General features: G+C 53.7%; 1 protein-coding gene across 40 annotated transcripts in view; it reads right to left on the bottom strand.

Moving 5' to 3' along the window:
- OBSCN (obscurin, cytoskeletal calmodulin and titin-interacting RhoGEF) overlaps positions 1-13152 on the bottom strand; it is a 237313-nt gene that overhangs the window by 95486 nt on the left and 128675 nt on the right. For 39 of the 40 annotated variants that reach the window (XM_061421359.1, XM_061421345.1, XM_061421347.1 and 36 more), the window contains 12 exons: positions 11992-12267; positions 6690-6965; positions 5160-5444; positions 4740-5006; positions 4307-4576; positions 2999-3265; positions 2457-2723; positions 2154-2266; positions 1892-2045; positions 1547-1708; positions 1324-1428; positions 308-574 (listed from right to left, as the gene is read on the bottom strand). In XM_061421359.1, coding sequence (XP_061277343.1) covers positions 308-574; positions 1324-1428; positions 1547-1708; positions 1892-2045; positions 2154-2266; positions 2457-2723; positions 2999-3265; positions 4307-4576; positions 4740-5006; positions 5160-5444; positions 6690-6965; positions 11992-12267 — 2709 coding nt within the window. The remainder of the gene's footprint in view (positions 1-307; positions 575-1323; positions 1429-1546; positions 1709-1891; positions 2046-2153; positions 2267-2456; positions 2724-2998; positions 3266-4306; positions 4577-4739; positions 5007-5159; positions 5445-6689; positions 6966-11991; positions 12268-13152) is intronic. The other variant, XM_061421346.1, reaches the window with a different exon arrangement.

Below are 13152 nucleotides of genomic sequence, written 5' to 3' on the forward strand. Positions count from 1 at the left end.
CCCTGAGGCCACCAGTCAGGCCCTTCTCAGAGTTGTGTTCAGCTCTATGCAACCCTATGGACTGTAGCCTACCAGGCTCCTCCGTCCATGGGATTCTCCAGGCAGGAATACTGGAGTGGGTTGCCCTGCCCTCCTCCAGGGGATCTTCCCCACCCAGGGACCGAACCCAGGCCTCTTATGTCTCCTGCACTGGCAGGCGGTTCTTTACCACTAGCGCGACCTGGGAAGCCCGAGCCTCCAAGTGCCAAAGGCCACAACCCTTCTCCTGGGGAAAAAAGGAACAGCTTCCACCCGGCCCCGCCCAAACCTTCTACGAAGAACTGTGCACTGGTCTTCACGTCGCCGGCATCACACGTGTAGGTGTCCTCGTCCTCGGGCTGGACGGCGTTGATGACCAGCTTGCGGTAGAGGCCGTCACTGACCATCTCGTACTTGGCTCCGGGATGGAGCTCCACGCTACCCTTGAACCACCGCACCTGGGCACTGGCCCTGGACATCTGGCACTCAAGCACGCCACGGTGCTTCTCCATGGCGATCTTATCCCGCAGCGGGCGGAGGATGGACACAGGCAGCTCTGGGAGTATAGCCCACGGGGTCAGAGTGGGCACAGTGAGCCCAAACCCCCAGGACGGGGTGCTTGGGCTGTGCATCTTCCCACCAGCCAACCTGGGACCCCACGCTCAGGCTAAAAAGAGCCCAGCGACCCGCCCACCAGAGCCAGCGGGCAGCACAGCGGGGTCTCACCCTCAGGCTGGCCTGGGATGTGCTGCTCACCTCTGACCACAAGGACTTGTCCAGGGGGCCCTCAGCATGTGCATGCCTGCCCCACCCTGACGTCCATCCATCCCCTCGCCACACGGCCTTACCCTCACCCTGCACACCCCGAATCCTCTGCACCCTGTCCCCTCCATACGTATCCAATACCCGGGCCCCTACCCGCAGCCTGTTCCCAGGCCCTTTCTCCCTCCTGCCCCACCGTCACCTTGACTGTTACCAAGGTCACCAGACAAAAGGCTTGTACGCTCACCTCCTGCCGGGGCCTCACACCCTTTCTCTCCAGCAATTGCTGAGGTCCCAGGAGGGAGAATTTACTGGTAACTACATGTTCAACAAAGAAGGAGACCCCAAGACTGCCTCCTCTAGTCCACTTTCTTCCTGCTGAGGAGGGAATACCCATTTCCCTCCTCCTGGGTCATTTCTAACCTCATTCCGGGAGGGACCCCAGGACAAAGACAGCGGGCCTTCCAGCCCTGTAAGACTCAGCACATGTACTTGTCCACACAGACACTGTCCAGCCCATGCCTTGTTCGGGGTTCCCATTACCTTTTACTCGGAGCTGGGCTCGCGATTCTGCATTTTCCGCTACAAACTTGATTTCCCCTGCATCTTCCACCAGGACTCTCCGATAGATGAGAGTGTATGTCCTTCCTGGGGACAAAGCCTACTCAGGACTAAAGGGCAGGGTGGCCCGGGGATGGGGAGGGGTGGCCTGGGGGCAGGAAGTGGGGAGGACCCCTGCTTTGGGCCCCCACTGTCCCCGTCTCACCTTCCTGGCGGATCCTCACGTTGTCACTGGGCCGCAGCTTACTGCCCTCCCAGAACCACTGCGCAGGCACCTCATCGTGGGAGACCTCACAGGAGAAGGTGGCGCCCTCTTTCTCCACCACTTCCACATCCTCCAGAGGCCTCACGATCTGCACATTCCGGCCTGGGGCACAGAGCAGGCCCTGCTACACCCCGAGGCACAGGCGTCCTACCTGACCGCCACCCCCGGCCCAGCTTGCTGACGGGGTACAGGCTGGGCACAAGGGCAGAACCAGAGGGCCAAGCACTTGCTGGGGGTCGCAGTAGGGGGCCAGGAGGTCCTTGCAGCCACCCGCCCAGCCCTCACCTTGCACCTTCAGGGAGGCTGAGCTCTGAGCATCGTGGGCATCGCACACATACACGCCCTGGTCTCCGAGCTCACATCGGTAAATGACGAGACTTCTGCAGGCCCCCTGGGCCATCATGCCCATGGTCTTGCTTACCCGCAGCTCCACGTTGTCCTGTGAAGGAATGAGGCCGGGTCAAGGGCTGGCACTGCCCAGCAGAGCGGTCTGACACTTGCCCACCCCTGGTGAGAGGCAAGAGGGGGCAGAGGAGTTTGCGGGCACCTTCAACCAGCGCACATCCACATTGGGGCGTGAGAGCTCACAGTCCAGGGCCACCTTTTCCTTCTCTGTGGCCACCACGTCCTGCAGAGGGCGGACGAACTTCACAGGCAGCTCTGGGAAGACAGGAGGGAAGTGCTGAGAAGCAGGGCCTCCATGCGGGGACAGGGTCTGAACTGGCTGGAGTCACTCAGCTGGTTTTAGGAAGGAGTCCCCTCCCCTACAATGCCCCACCTGCCTCCCTGGCACCGTAGGGACAGGGGCAGGCACCTTGGAGTGAGTGCTGCCCCACCCATAAGCACCCACCAGTGACCACCAGATGAGCAGAGGTGTGCACGCCCTCCGCCCTGAAGGCCACCAAGCCACCGTCCTGCCGCTGCAGCCGTGACAGCGTGAGGGTGTGTGTGGGGCCGTGCACCGCCAGCTGGCAGTTGGGTCCTGGCTGGAGCCGAAGACCGTCTCGAGTCCAGTTGCCCTCCACATCAGCGTGGGACAGCTCTACTTCCATGGTGGCCGTGCCCTGCTCCTGCGCCTCCACGGCCTGCAGGCCCCGCACGAGCCGGACCTGGCGCACTACGGGACAAATAAGGGGAAGGATGAGCCACTGCAGCAAGACCCTGACCCTCGGGCCAGCCCTTGTCATGACCTCAGGGAGCCTCACGGTGCCCTGTGGGGGAGGCCTCCCCGCCCCTCACTCCCTTCCCCTCCTCCCCGGCCCCTGCCAAGTGCAGGGTCTTCCCTTTTCCCCCTTTCCCAAGGCTCTGCCCCCAGATGGAGGTCCCCTCTCCTTCTACCCTCTCTACCTCCTCAATGCTCAACCCTTGGACCAAGCTCGCCTAGCTGCTCACTTTCCACAGTCAGCTTGGCCTGTGTCTTGTCGTCTGGTGTCTCGCAGCCATAGAAGCCACGGTCAGCGAAACCCACACCGTGGAGAACCAGACGGTGACGTGCACCCTCGGCGTGGATCTCCACTTTCTCGCCCGACGCGAGTGCTACAGCATTGCGTGTCCACTTGACCTCCGGCCACGGCCGAGTCAGCTCCACCTCCATGGTCACTGAGCTCCGCTCCTCCACGGTCTGTGGCTCCAGCTTCTTTCTGAACAACACTGGAGCCTCTGCAGTCATGAGAGAAGGAGATCACCAGAGCCACTGTTTACTCTCGGAAAAGCAAGGCAGAGGGACCCGGCCCCTGACCCCTAGCCAGCAGACCTGCCCTCCACCACATTCTGACTCCGAGCTAGGGAAGACCTTGGCCGTTCTCAGGGCTCAGCTGCACGTGTGCGCAGGTATGATTTTACGGGTGGATAAGAGCACTTCAGCTGGAGGAAGGCATGGCAACCCACTCCAGTATTTTTGCCTGGAGAATCCCATGGACAGAGAAGCCTGACAGGCTACCGTCCACGGGGTCACAGGGAGTCAGACACGACTGAGCGACTGAGCACCACAACCACACTTCAGGAGGGCTTCTTCTTGCCCAGTCCCCCTCCCACCTACTGCTCCCCTCTTCTGAACACCCTCCTGCCATGCCCATAAGAGCCTGAAACTCCTCAGTGCGGCTGGTGAGCAGAAGCATAGGGATACAGAGAGCTCTTGAGACAGGCAGACTCCGAGCCCCCAGACCAGCTGCACCCTGTTCAACTAGGCCCTGGGTGCACCACATTAAGGAAGAGAAATGTTCGAGTCCTCCTCCCAGACTCAGGTTGTGCCATGGGCAGAAGTGAATCTGCCCATTTAACTCCCTTCCGCATGAGATGGCTTGGCTCCCCTGGGGTAAAGTTCTGGTTCTCCCCACACAACCTGGCTTCAGTGAGCCAAGCGCATCCCCATCCCCTGCATATGCTTGCCCACCTTGCCATCTCTCCCACCTCTGGGCTCAGCACGTGTCCTTTCCTCTAGGAAGACCCCCTGGATCACGACCTCTGCCCACTCTCCCTCCAGGTGTGCACTGCAAGAGTTTACCATCTCCCCTTCAGAGCAGGTGCCTGGCCCCATGGTCCCACTCTGCAGCTGATAAACCCACATCCTCTGAAGTCAGCCCAAGGCTCTGGATCCAGGCTGGCAGCAGGGTGTATCAGTACAGCCACCTGGGAACCAGCTCACTAGGAGAAGCTGGTATAAGAAGCTGTGGCGCCCTCCCTGCCACCCCACAAGCTCACCTCGGACCCGGAGGGCAGCCGTGGACTGGATGCCCTCAGCCTGCGCAGTGACCTGGCCGGCATCCTCCAGGGCCAGGCTTAAGATGGTCAGGCTGTGGCTGGCACCCTTCTGCGAGATGAGAAACTTCTCGCTGGACTGTAGTTGGACACCGTCTCGGAACCATGTGACCGCCACGTCGCTGGGGGTCACCACGCACTGGAAAGTGGCCTCGCTCCCCTCCTCCGCAACCACCGCACTCAGCCCAGACGTGAACTTGACCACACGGGGTACTGTGGACAGGGGCTCCACTTGAGATACAGACAGGATAGGCGGGGACTCCCCCTCTTGCAGACTCCGCGGAAGGACACCTCTTCCAGGAAGCCTCCCAAGAATGCTCCACCGAGCTACCCACCCTCCCCGGCGACTCAGCCCGCAGACCTGGCACACGCATACCGATAACAGTGAGCATGGCGCTGGTGTGGTCGTCGCGGCTCTCACACACGTACTCCCCTGCATCCTCTGCCCGCAGGCCCGACACCGTGAGCGAGTGCCGAGGCCCCGCAGACGCCATCTGGAAGCGTTTGCCGGACCGGAGTTGCGTGCTTCCGCGGCGCCACACCACCTCAGCCTGCGCAGGACTCAGCTCACAGACCAGCGTCACCGTGCCGCCCAGATCCCCGCTCACGGGCTCCAGGGGGCGGCAAAACTTGGCAGCCACCTCTAGGGGAGGGGAGGGGACGTCAGCCTGGCAGGGTTCAGGCCGCAGAACCAGCTCCGAGCCGCCTGGTTGCACGCCCGGAGCCGCACCCAGTCTCCACTCCAGGATGCTGCCAACAAGGGGTTCCCAGAGGACCACCCCATGGAGCTGCTCACCTTCCACCTGTACCGGGAAGTCCTGCCCCTCTGTGCCCACGCGGCAGCTGTAGACAGCGCTGTCCAGGGTCTGTGCCCCACGCATGGTCAGGGTGTGGGTGTCCCCTAGGCTGGCCATCTCGTGCCGCTTGCTGCGGCGAATCTCCACACCATCTTTGAACCACGTCACCGTGGCCACAGACGGCGTGGCCAGAGTGGCTGTCAGGATGATGTCCTCGTGTTCCCTGACCACCAGCGGTTCCCTGCGTCTGGGTTTCTCTGGGGCCGGGGGCTCAAACTCCGGCTCTGGGCAGGGGGATAACAAAGGAGCATTAGACAGGGGACCCTCTCACCCTTGACCTGAATACCAGCCCCCTCCAGGCCACGCGGTGGGAGACTTGAAATGAAACTGCCTAGGCTGTCCGCCTCTCCACCCCGGCCTCTCTTCTGAGCAAGCCAGCGAGGAACGCCTCAGGGCCACACTCCGCCTGCCAGGCACCATCCAGGCTCCCAGGGGCAGCACAGGGCAGTGAGGAGGAGCCACCTGGGACCACAGGCCTGGGGGCCACAAGCTCTGTCCACCAAGAGCTCAGAGTCCAGGATCCCTGCCCCACCCCAAGAGGCGCTGGGCCCCACGAGCAGCTAAGGCAGGGAAAGCGGGGCACATAATGACCCTGATGCAGCCTGGGGCTGGGCCAGCATTCCAGAAGGGCAGGATGGAGCGGGGACAGGAAGGGCAGCAGAGGAGGACAAGCTCAGTAGAGGAACCCCCTGTGGGGAGGGGAGAGGCCAGGCAAAGACTGAGACTGTGAAATAGCCTGAGTGCCTCCAGCAGCAGGGGAAAGGCCAGGGCCGAGAAGCGGGAGAGGGAGACCCTGGGAGGGGGCCTAAGAGGGTCCCTGTGAGGGCTGATCCAGGGGACCGCCTGGAAAGACCATGCTGGCTGCAGGATCAGATGCCAGGACCACAGCTGGGGACACAGACAGGGTCATTGAGCTCAGGACTCCGAAACCCAGTGATGTCACCAGGAGCAGGAGGGACAGGAGCAAGCAGGCAATATACCGGCTTGGCTCAGGCCCAGGACAGAATGGGCATCTGAGCAGAGGCCAACACAACAGGCTGACCTAAATACAGCTGGACGGTCAGGGGCCCGAGCCGAGACAGGGGCGCCAGACCCAGTGAAGGCAGGGGTGTTCAAGGCCAGAAGTGCCCCAGAGCAGGGCTCCACAGCTGCCCAGGAAGACTTAATATGGGAATAGTGCCCCCTGCTGACCACAGTCAGAGAATGGCCATTTCAGCAGCCTGCAGATGGCTGAGAAAGCCTCTGTGCCAGGTTTCACACTGGGAAAGGTATGGATGTGGCGGAGAGAAGCGGGAATCTGGGGGAGCAGATGTCAAGAGTGTCCTGGACTCGGGGCTCTGGCAGGCGTCCTGCCACTCAAGGGCCTTGCGGGGAGACAGAGCCCTGGAGCTGACTGCATCCGTGGAGAACCCAGCAGAGGACCCAGCATCCCCCGCACTCACACCCCCCCACCCAGCCTTGGCACCCACCTGTGACATCCAGGTGGAAGGAGACCTTCTGGCCCCCGGCCTCGCAGCTGTACTCCCCGGCGTCCGCCTTGCCCGCCTGCTGCACCACCAGCTGCCGGGTGCAGCCCTTGGCCTCCACATGCACTTTCGAGCTCGAACTCAGCTTCTTCCCATCCTTGTACCACGTCACCTCCGTCTGGGCCTGGGCCACCTCGCAGCTCAGTGTGGTGCGGGCGCCTGCCTTGGCCTGCACTTCACTGCGTGCCGGCTGCTCCTTGGCAAACACCACCACAGGCTCTGCAGAAAAGGAAGGATGCACAGGCTCAGAGACGCCATCTAAGTCAGGAATGCAGCAGTATGGAAAGAAGGCCTGGGCAGGTAGGAAGGGGGCTGGGCCCTGCTCCAGGCTCTGTGTTGTCCCATAAGTGCCCACAATTGATCTATACATTCCGTGCGTCCTGCTCCAAGTGGGGGCTCTGGGAAAGATTTCTTCCCTGCACAGATTCCTCTAGGAAAGGAAATGTGGGATCAGGATGCACGTGCCCTTCAACCTTCCTAGATAATGCAGTCTTTCTCACACAGAGAACTCTCCCACCCACAGTGCATGAGCGTTCCTGAGGCTCCATCTTCTCAGTGTCGTCAACTGGTGGCAAGCCGGTAGGGAGCATGGTTGTACTTCCTGAGCTTTCCTTTGCACAGTCCTAACGGCTTACAAAGTGAAGCACCATTTCTCATCTTTTTGGCTTTTGGAGTCTGCCCTTCTTCAGGATCACTGCCAGACGTTTACCGAGTTATCAGTAGCATTGTCTGTCTTTTCCTTCTTCATTTTCAGGAGCTCTTCATATATTTATATTAGAACCTTCACAATTATGGCTGTGTAAATATTTTCTCCATCTTTGTCACTTGCTTCCTTATCTTTTGTGTGTCTTCTGTTGACATAAAGTTCTCAGTTTTAACACAGGCAAGTATGTCAAATGTCCTTTGTGGAACCCTCTTACACTGTTGGTGGGAATGCAAACTAGTACAGCCACTATGGAGAAAAGTATGAAGATTCCTTAAAAAACTGGGAATAGAACTGCCATATGACCTAGCAATCCCACTGCTGGGCATACACACTGAGGAAACCAGAACTGAAAGAGATATGTGTACCCCAGTGTTCACTGAAGCACTGTTTACAACAGCCAGGACACCTGATGCAAAGAACTGACTCACTGGAAAAGACCCTGATGCTGGGAAAGATTGAAGCCAGGACGAGAAGGGGACGACAGAGGATGAGATGGTTGGATGGCATCACTGACTCGATGGACATGAGATTGAGCAAGGTCCGGGAATTGGTGATGGACAGGGAAGCCTGGAGTTCTGCAGTCCATGGGGTCACAAAGAATTGGACACAGCTGAGTGACTGAACTGAACCGAGGACATGGAAGCAACCTAGATCTCCACTGGCAGATGAACAGATAAGGAAGATGTGGTACATACACACAGTGGAATATTATTCAGCTATAAAAAGGAATGCATTTGAGTCAGTTCTAATTAGGTGGATGAAACTGGAGCCTGTTACACAGAGTGGAAGTAAGTCAGAAAGAGAAACACCAATACAGTATATTGATGCATGTATGTGGAATTTAGAAAGATGATAACAACGATCCTATATGCAAGGCAGCAAAAGACACAGATGTAAAGTAAAGACTTTTGGACTCAGTGGGAGAAGGTGAGGGTGGGAAGATTTGAGAGAACAGCATTGAAACACGTACATTACCATATGTAAAACAGATAACCAGTGCAAGTTCGATGCATGAAGCAGGGCACTCAAAGCCGACGGCTCTGGGACAACCCAGAGAGATGGGGTGGGGAGGGAGGTGGGAGTGTGGTTCAGGATGGGGAGACACATGTGCACCCGTGGCTGATTCATGTCGATGTATGGCAAAACCACCACAATATTGTAAAGGAAGTATACTCCAATTAAAACTAATTAATTTTTAAAAATGTATCCTTTGTGATTAATACATTTATATACTGTTTAAATCTTTTATTACCATCAGGTCATTGCTGCTAAGTCACTTCAGTTGTGTCCGACTCTGTGCGACCCCATAGATGGCAGCCCACCAGGCTCCCCTGTTCCTGGGATTCTCCAGGCAAGAACACTGGAGTGGGTTGCCATTTCCTTCTCCAATGCATGAAAGTGAAAAGTGAAAGTGAAGTCGCTCAGTTGTGTCCGACTCTATCGACCCCATGGACTGCAGCCCACCAGGCTCCTCCATCCATGGGATTTTCCAGGCAAGAGTACTGGAGTGGGGTGCCATTGCCTTCTCCAAACTTTTATATTGGAGTCTCTAACCCACCGGGAGTTGGTGTCCATGTGTGCTGTGAGAGAGACGTCAATTTTTATTATAGAGGAACAGATATAAATATATATACACACACACATATATATATGGTTATATGGCATTTGCACAGTTTATGAAAAAATTACTCTCTCTCTCTACACTACACACTAGCACTACATAGAAAACAGAAAAGGGATGGGAGAGTTTGGTTAAATGCAGGGCTGTTTCAGAGCTCACTATTCTATTTCTTTGTATTTATTCCTGCACTGAAACCCAGCTGTTCACTACTGTAATTTTATAATGTTTGATATCTTGCAGATCAAAGGCTCTCATTTTACGAGTGCTTCCGTTCCACCTGGCCCTCGGAATCAACTTGTCAGTTTTGACAGACACACAGAAGAACTTCCCTTTGGATTTTGATTGGTGGTACGTGTTCAGTTGTGTCCAACTCTTGCAACCCCAAGGACTGTAGCTGGCCAGGCTCCTCTGCCCATGGAGTTCTCCAGGCAAGAATGCCTGGACTGGGATGCCATTTCCTCCTCCAGGGTTTTGAGTAGGAATGGACACCTTCATGCCTTCCATGCATAGCTCACCATTCATTTAGATCTTCACTGCCTCCCTAAAATGTTTAATATCCTCTCTTGGAAGCCTTAAACAAATTTTATTAGACATGGAATTAGAAGCATGATACTTTTGATGCTATTGTAACTGTCTTAAAATATCATTTTCTGACTCTCAGTTGCTAGTACATCAACTTAGAGGCGTTTTCTGTGTATTTTGTATGTGGCGATTATTCTTAACTTTCTTACTAACTTTAAAAATTCTTTCTACTCTCTGCATTAATAATGTTATCATCTAGGAACTCCACTTTTTGCTTTACCTAAATTTTACTTTATATTTTTCCTGACAGTCTCTACAATATTGGACATAAGTTGTGATAGTGGAGCCACTTGAAATGCTCCAGTGAAAAGGAAAGCTTTCAAGGTTTCTCTGCAAGTGTGATGTTTGATGTCATTTTCTTTAGTACTCTGTATCAAATTAAGGATCTATCCGTTTATTACTAGTTCAGTAAGAAGTTATCAAAATGAATGTATGCTGTATTTTATAAAACTCAATCTAGATATGATGTAAACATTTTTTCAAGTACTTTTATTCTGTACTTTTAAAGGCAGGAATATGCTTTTTCTCTTTTAGCTTCTTAATGTTATAGATTGATTTTTCTAATGTTCTGATGTTGAACAACTGCATTCCTGGATTAAGATCTTCATGTATTGCTCCATTCACTTTGCCAATATTTTGTATAGGATTTTGACATTGACATCGATAAAAGATTGACCTGTAATTTCAATTCTTTATACTTTGTCAGATTTGGGTATCAATACTATGGTAGCTACATAAAATGAGTTAAAGAGTGTTATACACACACACACACATATAAATAGACACACACACATATATATCCCTTTTCCATTCTCTTAAAGAATCTCCATGAATAGGAAATAGTTTTCCAGAATATTTCATATAATTTGCCAGTAGAGCCACTGAGCTTAATCTTGTTCTATGAGATTATTTTATTATGGTTCCATTTATCTAAAACATTATAAGACTGTTCAAGTTTATTTCTTCTTGTGTAAGTTTTGATATAGTTTTCTAAGAATTGGCCAATATTTCAAAACTTTTCAAATTTACTTGTGTGAAATAATATCAGGTTTTGATTATAATAATGTCAAAATGATTCACAGTGGATTTCTTGGTATCTAAGTTGACTCATTGGAAAAGACTCTGATGCTGGGAAGGATTGGGGGCAGAGGAGAAGGGGACGACAGAGGATGAGATGGCTGGATGGCATTACCGACTCAATGGACGTGAGTTTGAGTGAACTCCAGGAGTTGGTGATGGACAGGGAGGCCTGGCGTGCTGCGATTCATGGGGTCGCAAAGAGTCGGACACAACTGAGTGACTGAACTTATACTAACTGAACTGATAATATACCTATGAATCAGTATATACTAATACAATATCAAACTGTTATGTGGTGGCACTTAGGAGTCAAGGCAGGGCCACAGCCCACCTCTGTTTGAAGTTAACCTCTCTTAACAAAAGGAAACTAAAGGTAGTCTGCAGACATCTCTGTGAACCAGCTCAGAAGGTACAGAAAGACACGCGTCCTTAGGAAATGCTATGAAACAAATGCTGCTCTACCAGTCAGTACTGCTACTACAGTGCCTCATCTTTAGGAAAGCCTATTGGTGTAGGGAAAGCTCCTTACTACTCTCCATTTCTAAATTTATAAATCAAGCTCCAAAGGGAATCCTGACACAGAATGTACTAACTGGAGGCAAAAGAAAACCAAAATTTGCTTTTAAAAGAATGTACCATATCTCAGAGGCGCATGTCAAAGGCACCAATCCTCTTCTCTTGGTTTACTTTGCACAGACGTTGCAACAGAACAGAAACCTAGATTTTGCAACATTTAGATGGACAGATAACTTCTACAACAATGTGCAAGAAAGAAAGAGTGTCCCATAACAACTAATGTAAATTCAGACTTGAGGTAATGCCAAGCATGATTATGTGGCTGAAATCCTCTTATCAGGTTCAAAAAACTACACACATCTCTGATTAGGGAGAATCCTCATACAACGCTGGGTGAGAGAATTTGGACATTGCTAAAACATCCAAAAAGTACTTTCACATTTCCCAAGGTGAGAGACATGTGGCCCACTTGAGACCCCAAGGGCCAGATGGAGCCAGGGTCCTGGGCACCAAAGATCAGCTGGAACATTACAACACGGAAACACCACTTGGGGTGCACAAGAGAGGCGCCCCCTCCTCACACACACACCATTCCCACCCAGCGTCCCTGGGATCAGCCATGAGCACGAGAATGGGAGGTGGGAAGTGGGAGATATGAAGAGGTTAAATGCAATGAAAAGATCCTGTCATGGCTGTAAGTCAGTCACATTGTCTCCAAAAGATCCTCTCAAATAACTGACCTGCAACGTCCAGGCGGAAGGAGACCTTCTGGCCCCCGGCCTCACAGCTGTATTCCCCCGCGTCCGCCTTGCCCGCCTGCTGCACCACCAGCTTCCGGGTGCAGCCCTTGGCTTCCACACGCACTTTCGAGCTCGAACTCAGCTTCTTCCCATCCTTGTACCACGTCACCTCTGTCTGGGCCTGGGCCACCTCGCAGCTCAGCGTGGCACTCGCCCCCGCCACGGCCTGCATTTCACTGCGTGCCGGCTGCTCCTTGGCGAACACCACCGAGGGCTCTGGGGACAGAGGGGGATACACGGGGTCAGACATACTATCTAAGTCAAGATGCAGCACTGGGGAGGAAGGACTAAATGGTGAAGCAAGAGAACTGGAAATTTCTCTAGATCCTGGCTAGCTATGTGGCCTGGAAAACCCTACCTCCTTCTCACCGAGTGACCGCAGTTTACCTATATATTCTCCCACTGATCCATGCCTGTTGTTCCAGGAGAAGACATTGCCAGAGACTTCAGTGTACACACTACTCTGGGAGAACTTCAGGGTCCTGAGGCATGGGTTCCTCAGCCTCTCTAGGTGGGCACCCAAAGGGCAGTGCAGGACCCCAGCCACAGTTATCTGACAGTAACGCTGTCCACAGGCCCGCTCGGGGAGGGGTGCCCTCCCACCTGCAGTTTAGAAGCGATCTTGAGCCTCCACGCTCTGGTCTATGCCCAGCGTGCCAACTGTGGCCAGTCGGGTGGGAGGGAAGTTGTATCCCCTTGGCTCCCTCTTGCATGGCACTCAGGACTCAGAAAGTGGAGCAGCGTTTTCAGTCTTTGGGCCATTACTGTTTGCACTCCTGTGGTGGTACTCTTAAGTGTTTCAGCTGATTTTCAATAGCGTTTTCTGTCTGCCCTTTATTTATTACCCAGATCTCTTTATGTGCTCGAGTGCTAGAGATCTGACAAATGATGCAGCTTGCGAATACTGTGCCCATCTGCGTCACTTGCCTTTTCACTCAAGTTTTTGTTTTAAATCTGTTTATTTGGTTTCACCACACAGCTTGTAGGATCTTAGTTCCCCAACAACGGGTCAAACCTGTGCCCCTTGCAGTGGAAGCACAGATTCTTAACCACTGGACCGCCAGGGAAGCCCCCAAATTTAGTTTTAATGCAGTCGAATAC

This window comes from Bos javanicus, chromosome 7, assembly GCF_032452875.1.
Source record: "Bos javanicus breed banteng chromosome 7, ARS-OSU_banteng_1.0, whole genome shotgun sequence".
Taxonomy (NCBI): Eukaryota; Metazoa; Chordata; class Mammalia; order Artiodactyla; family Bovidae; genus Bos; species Bos javanicus.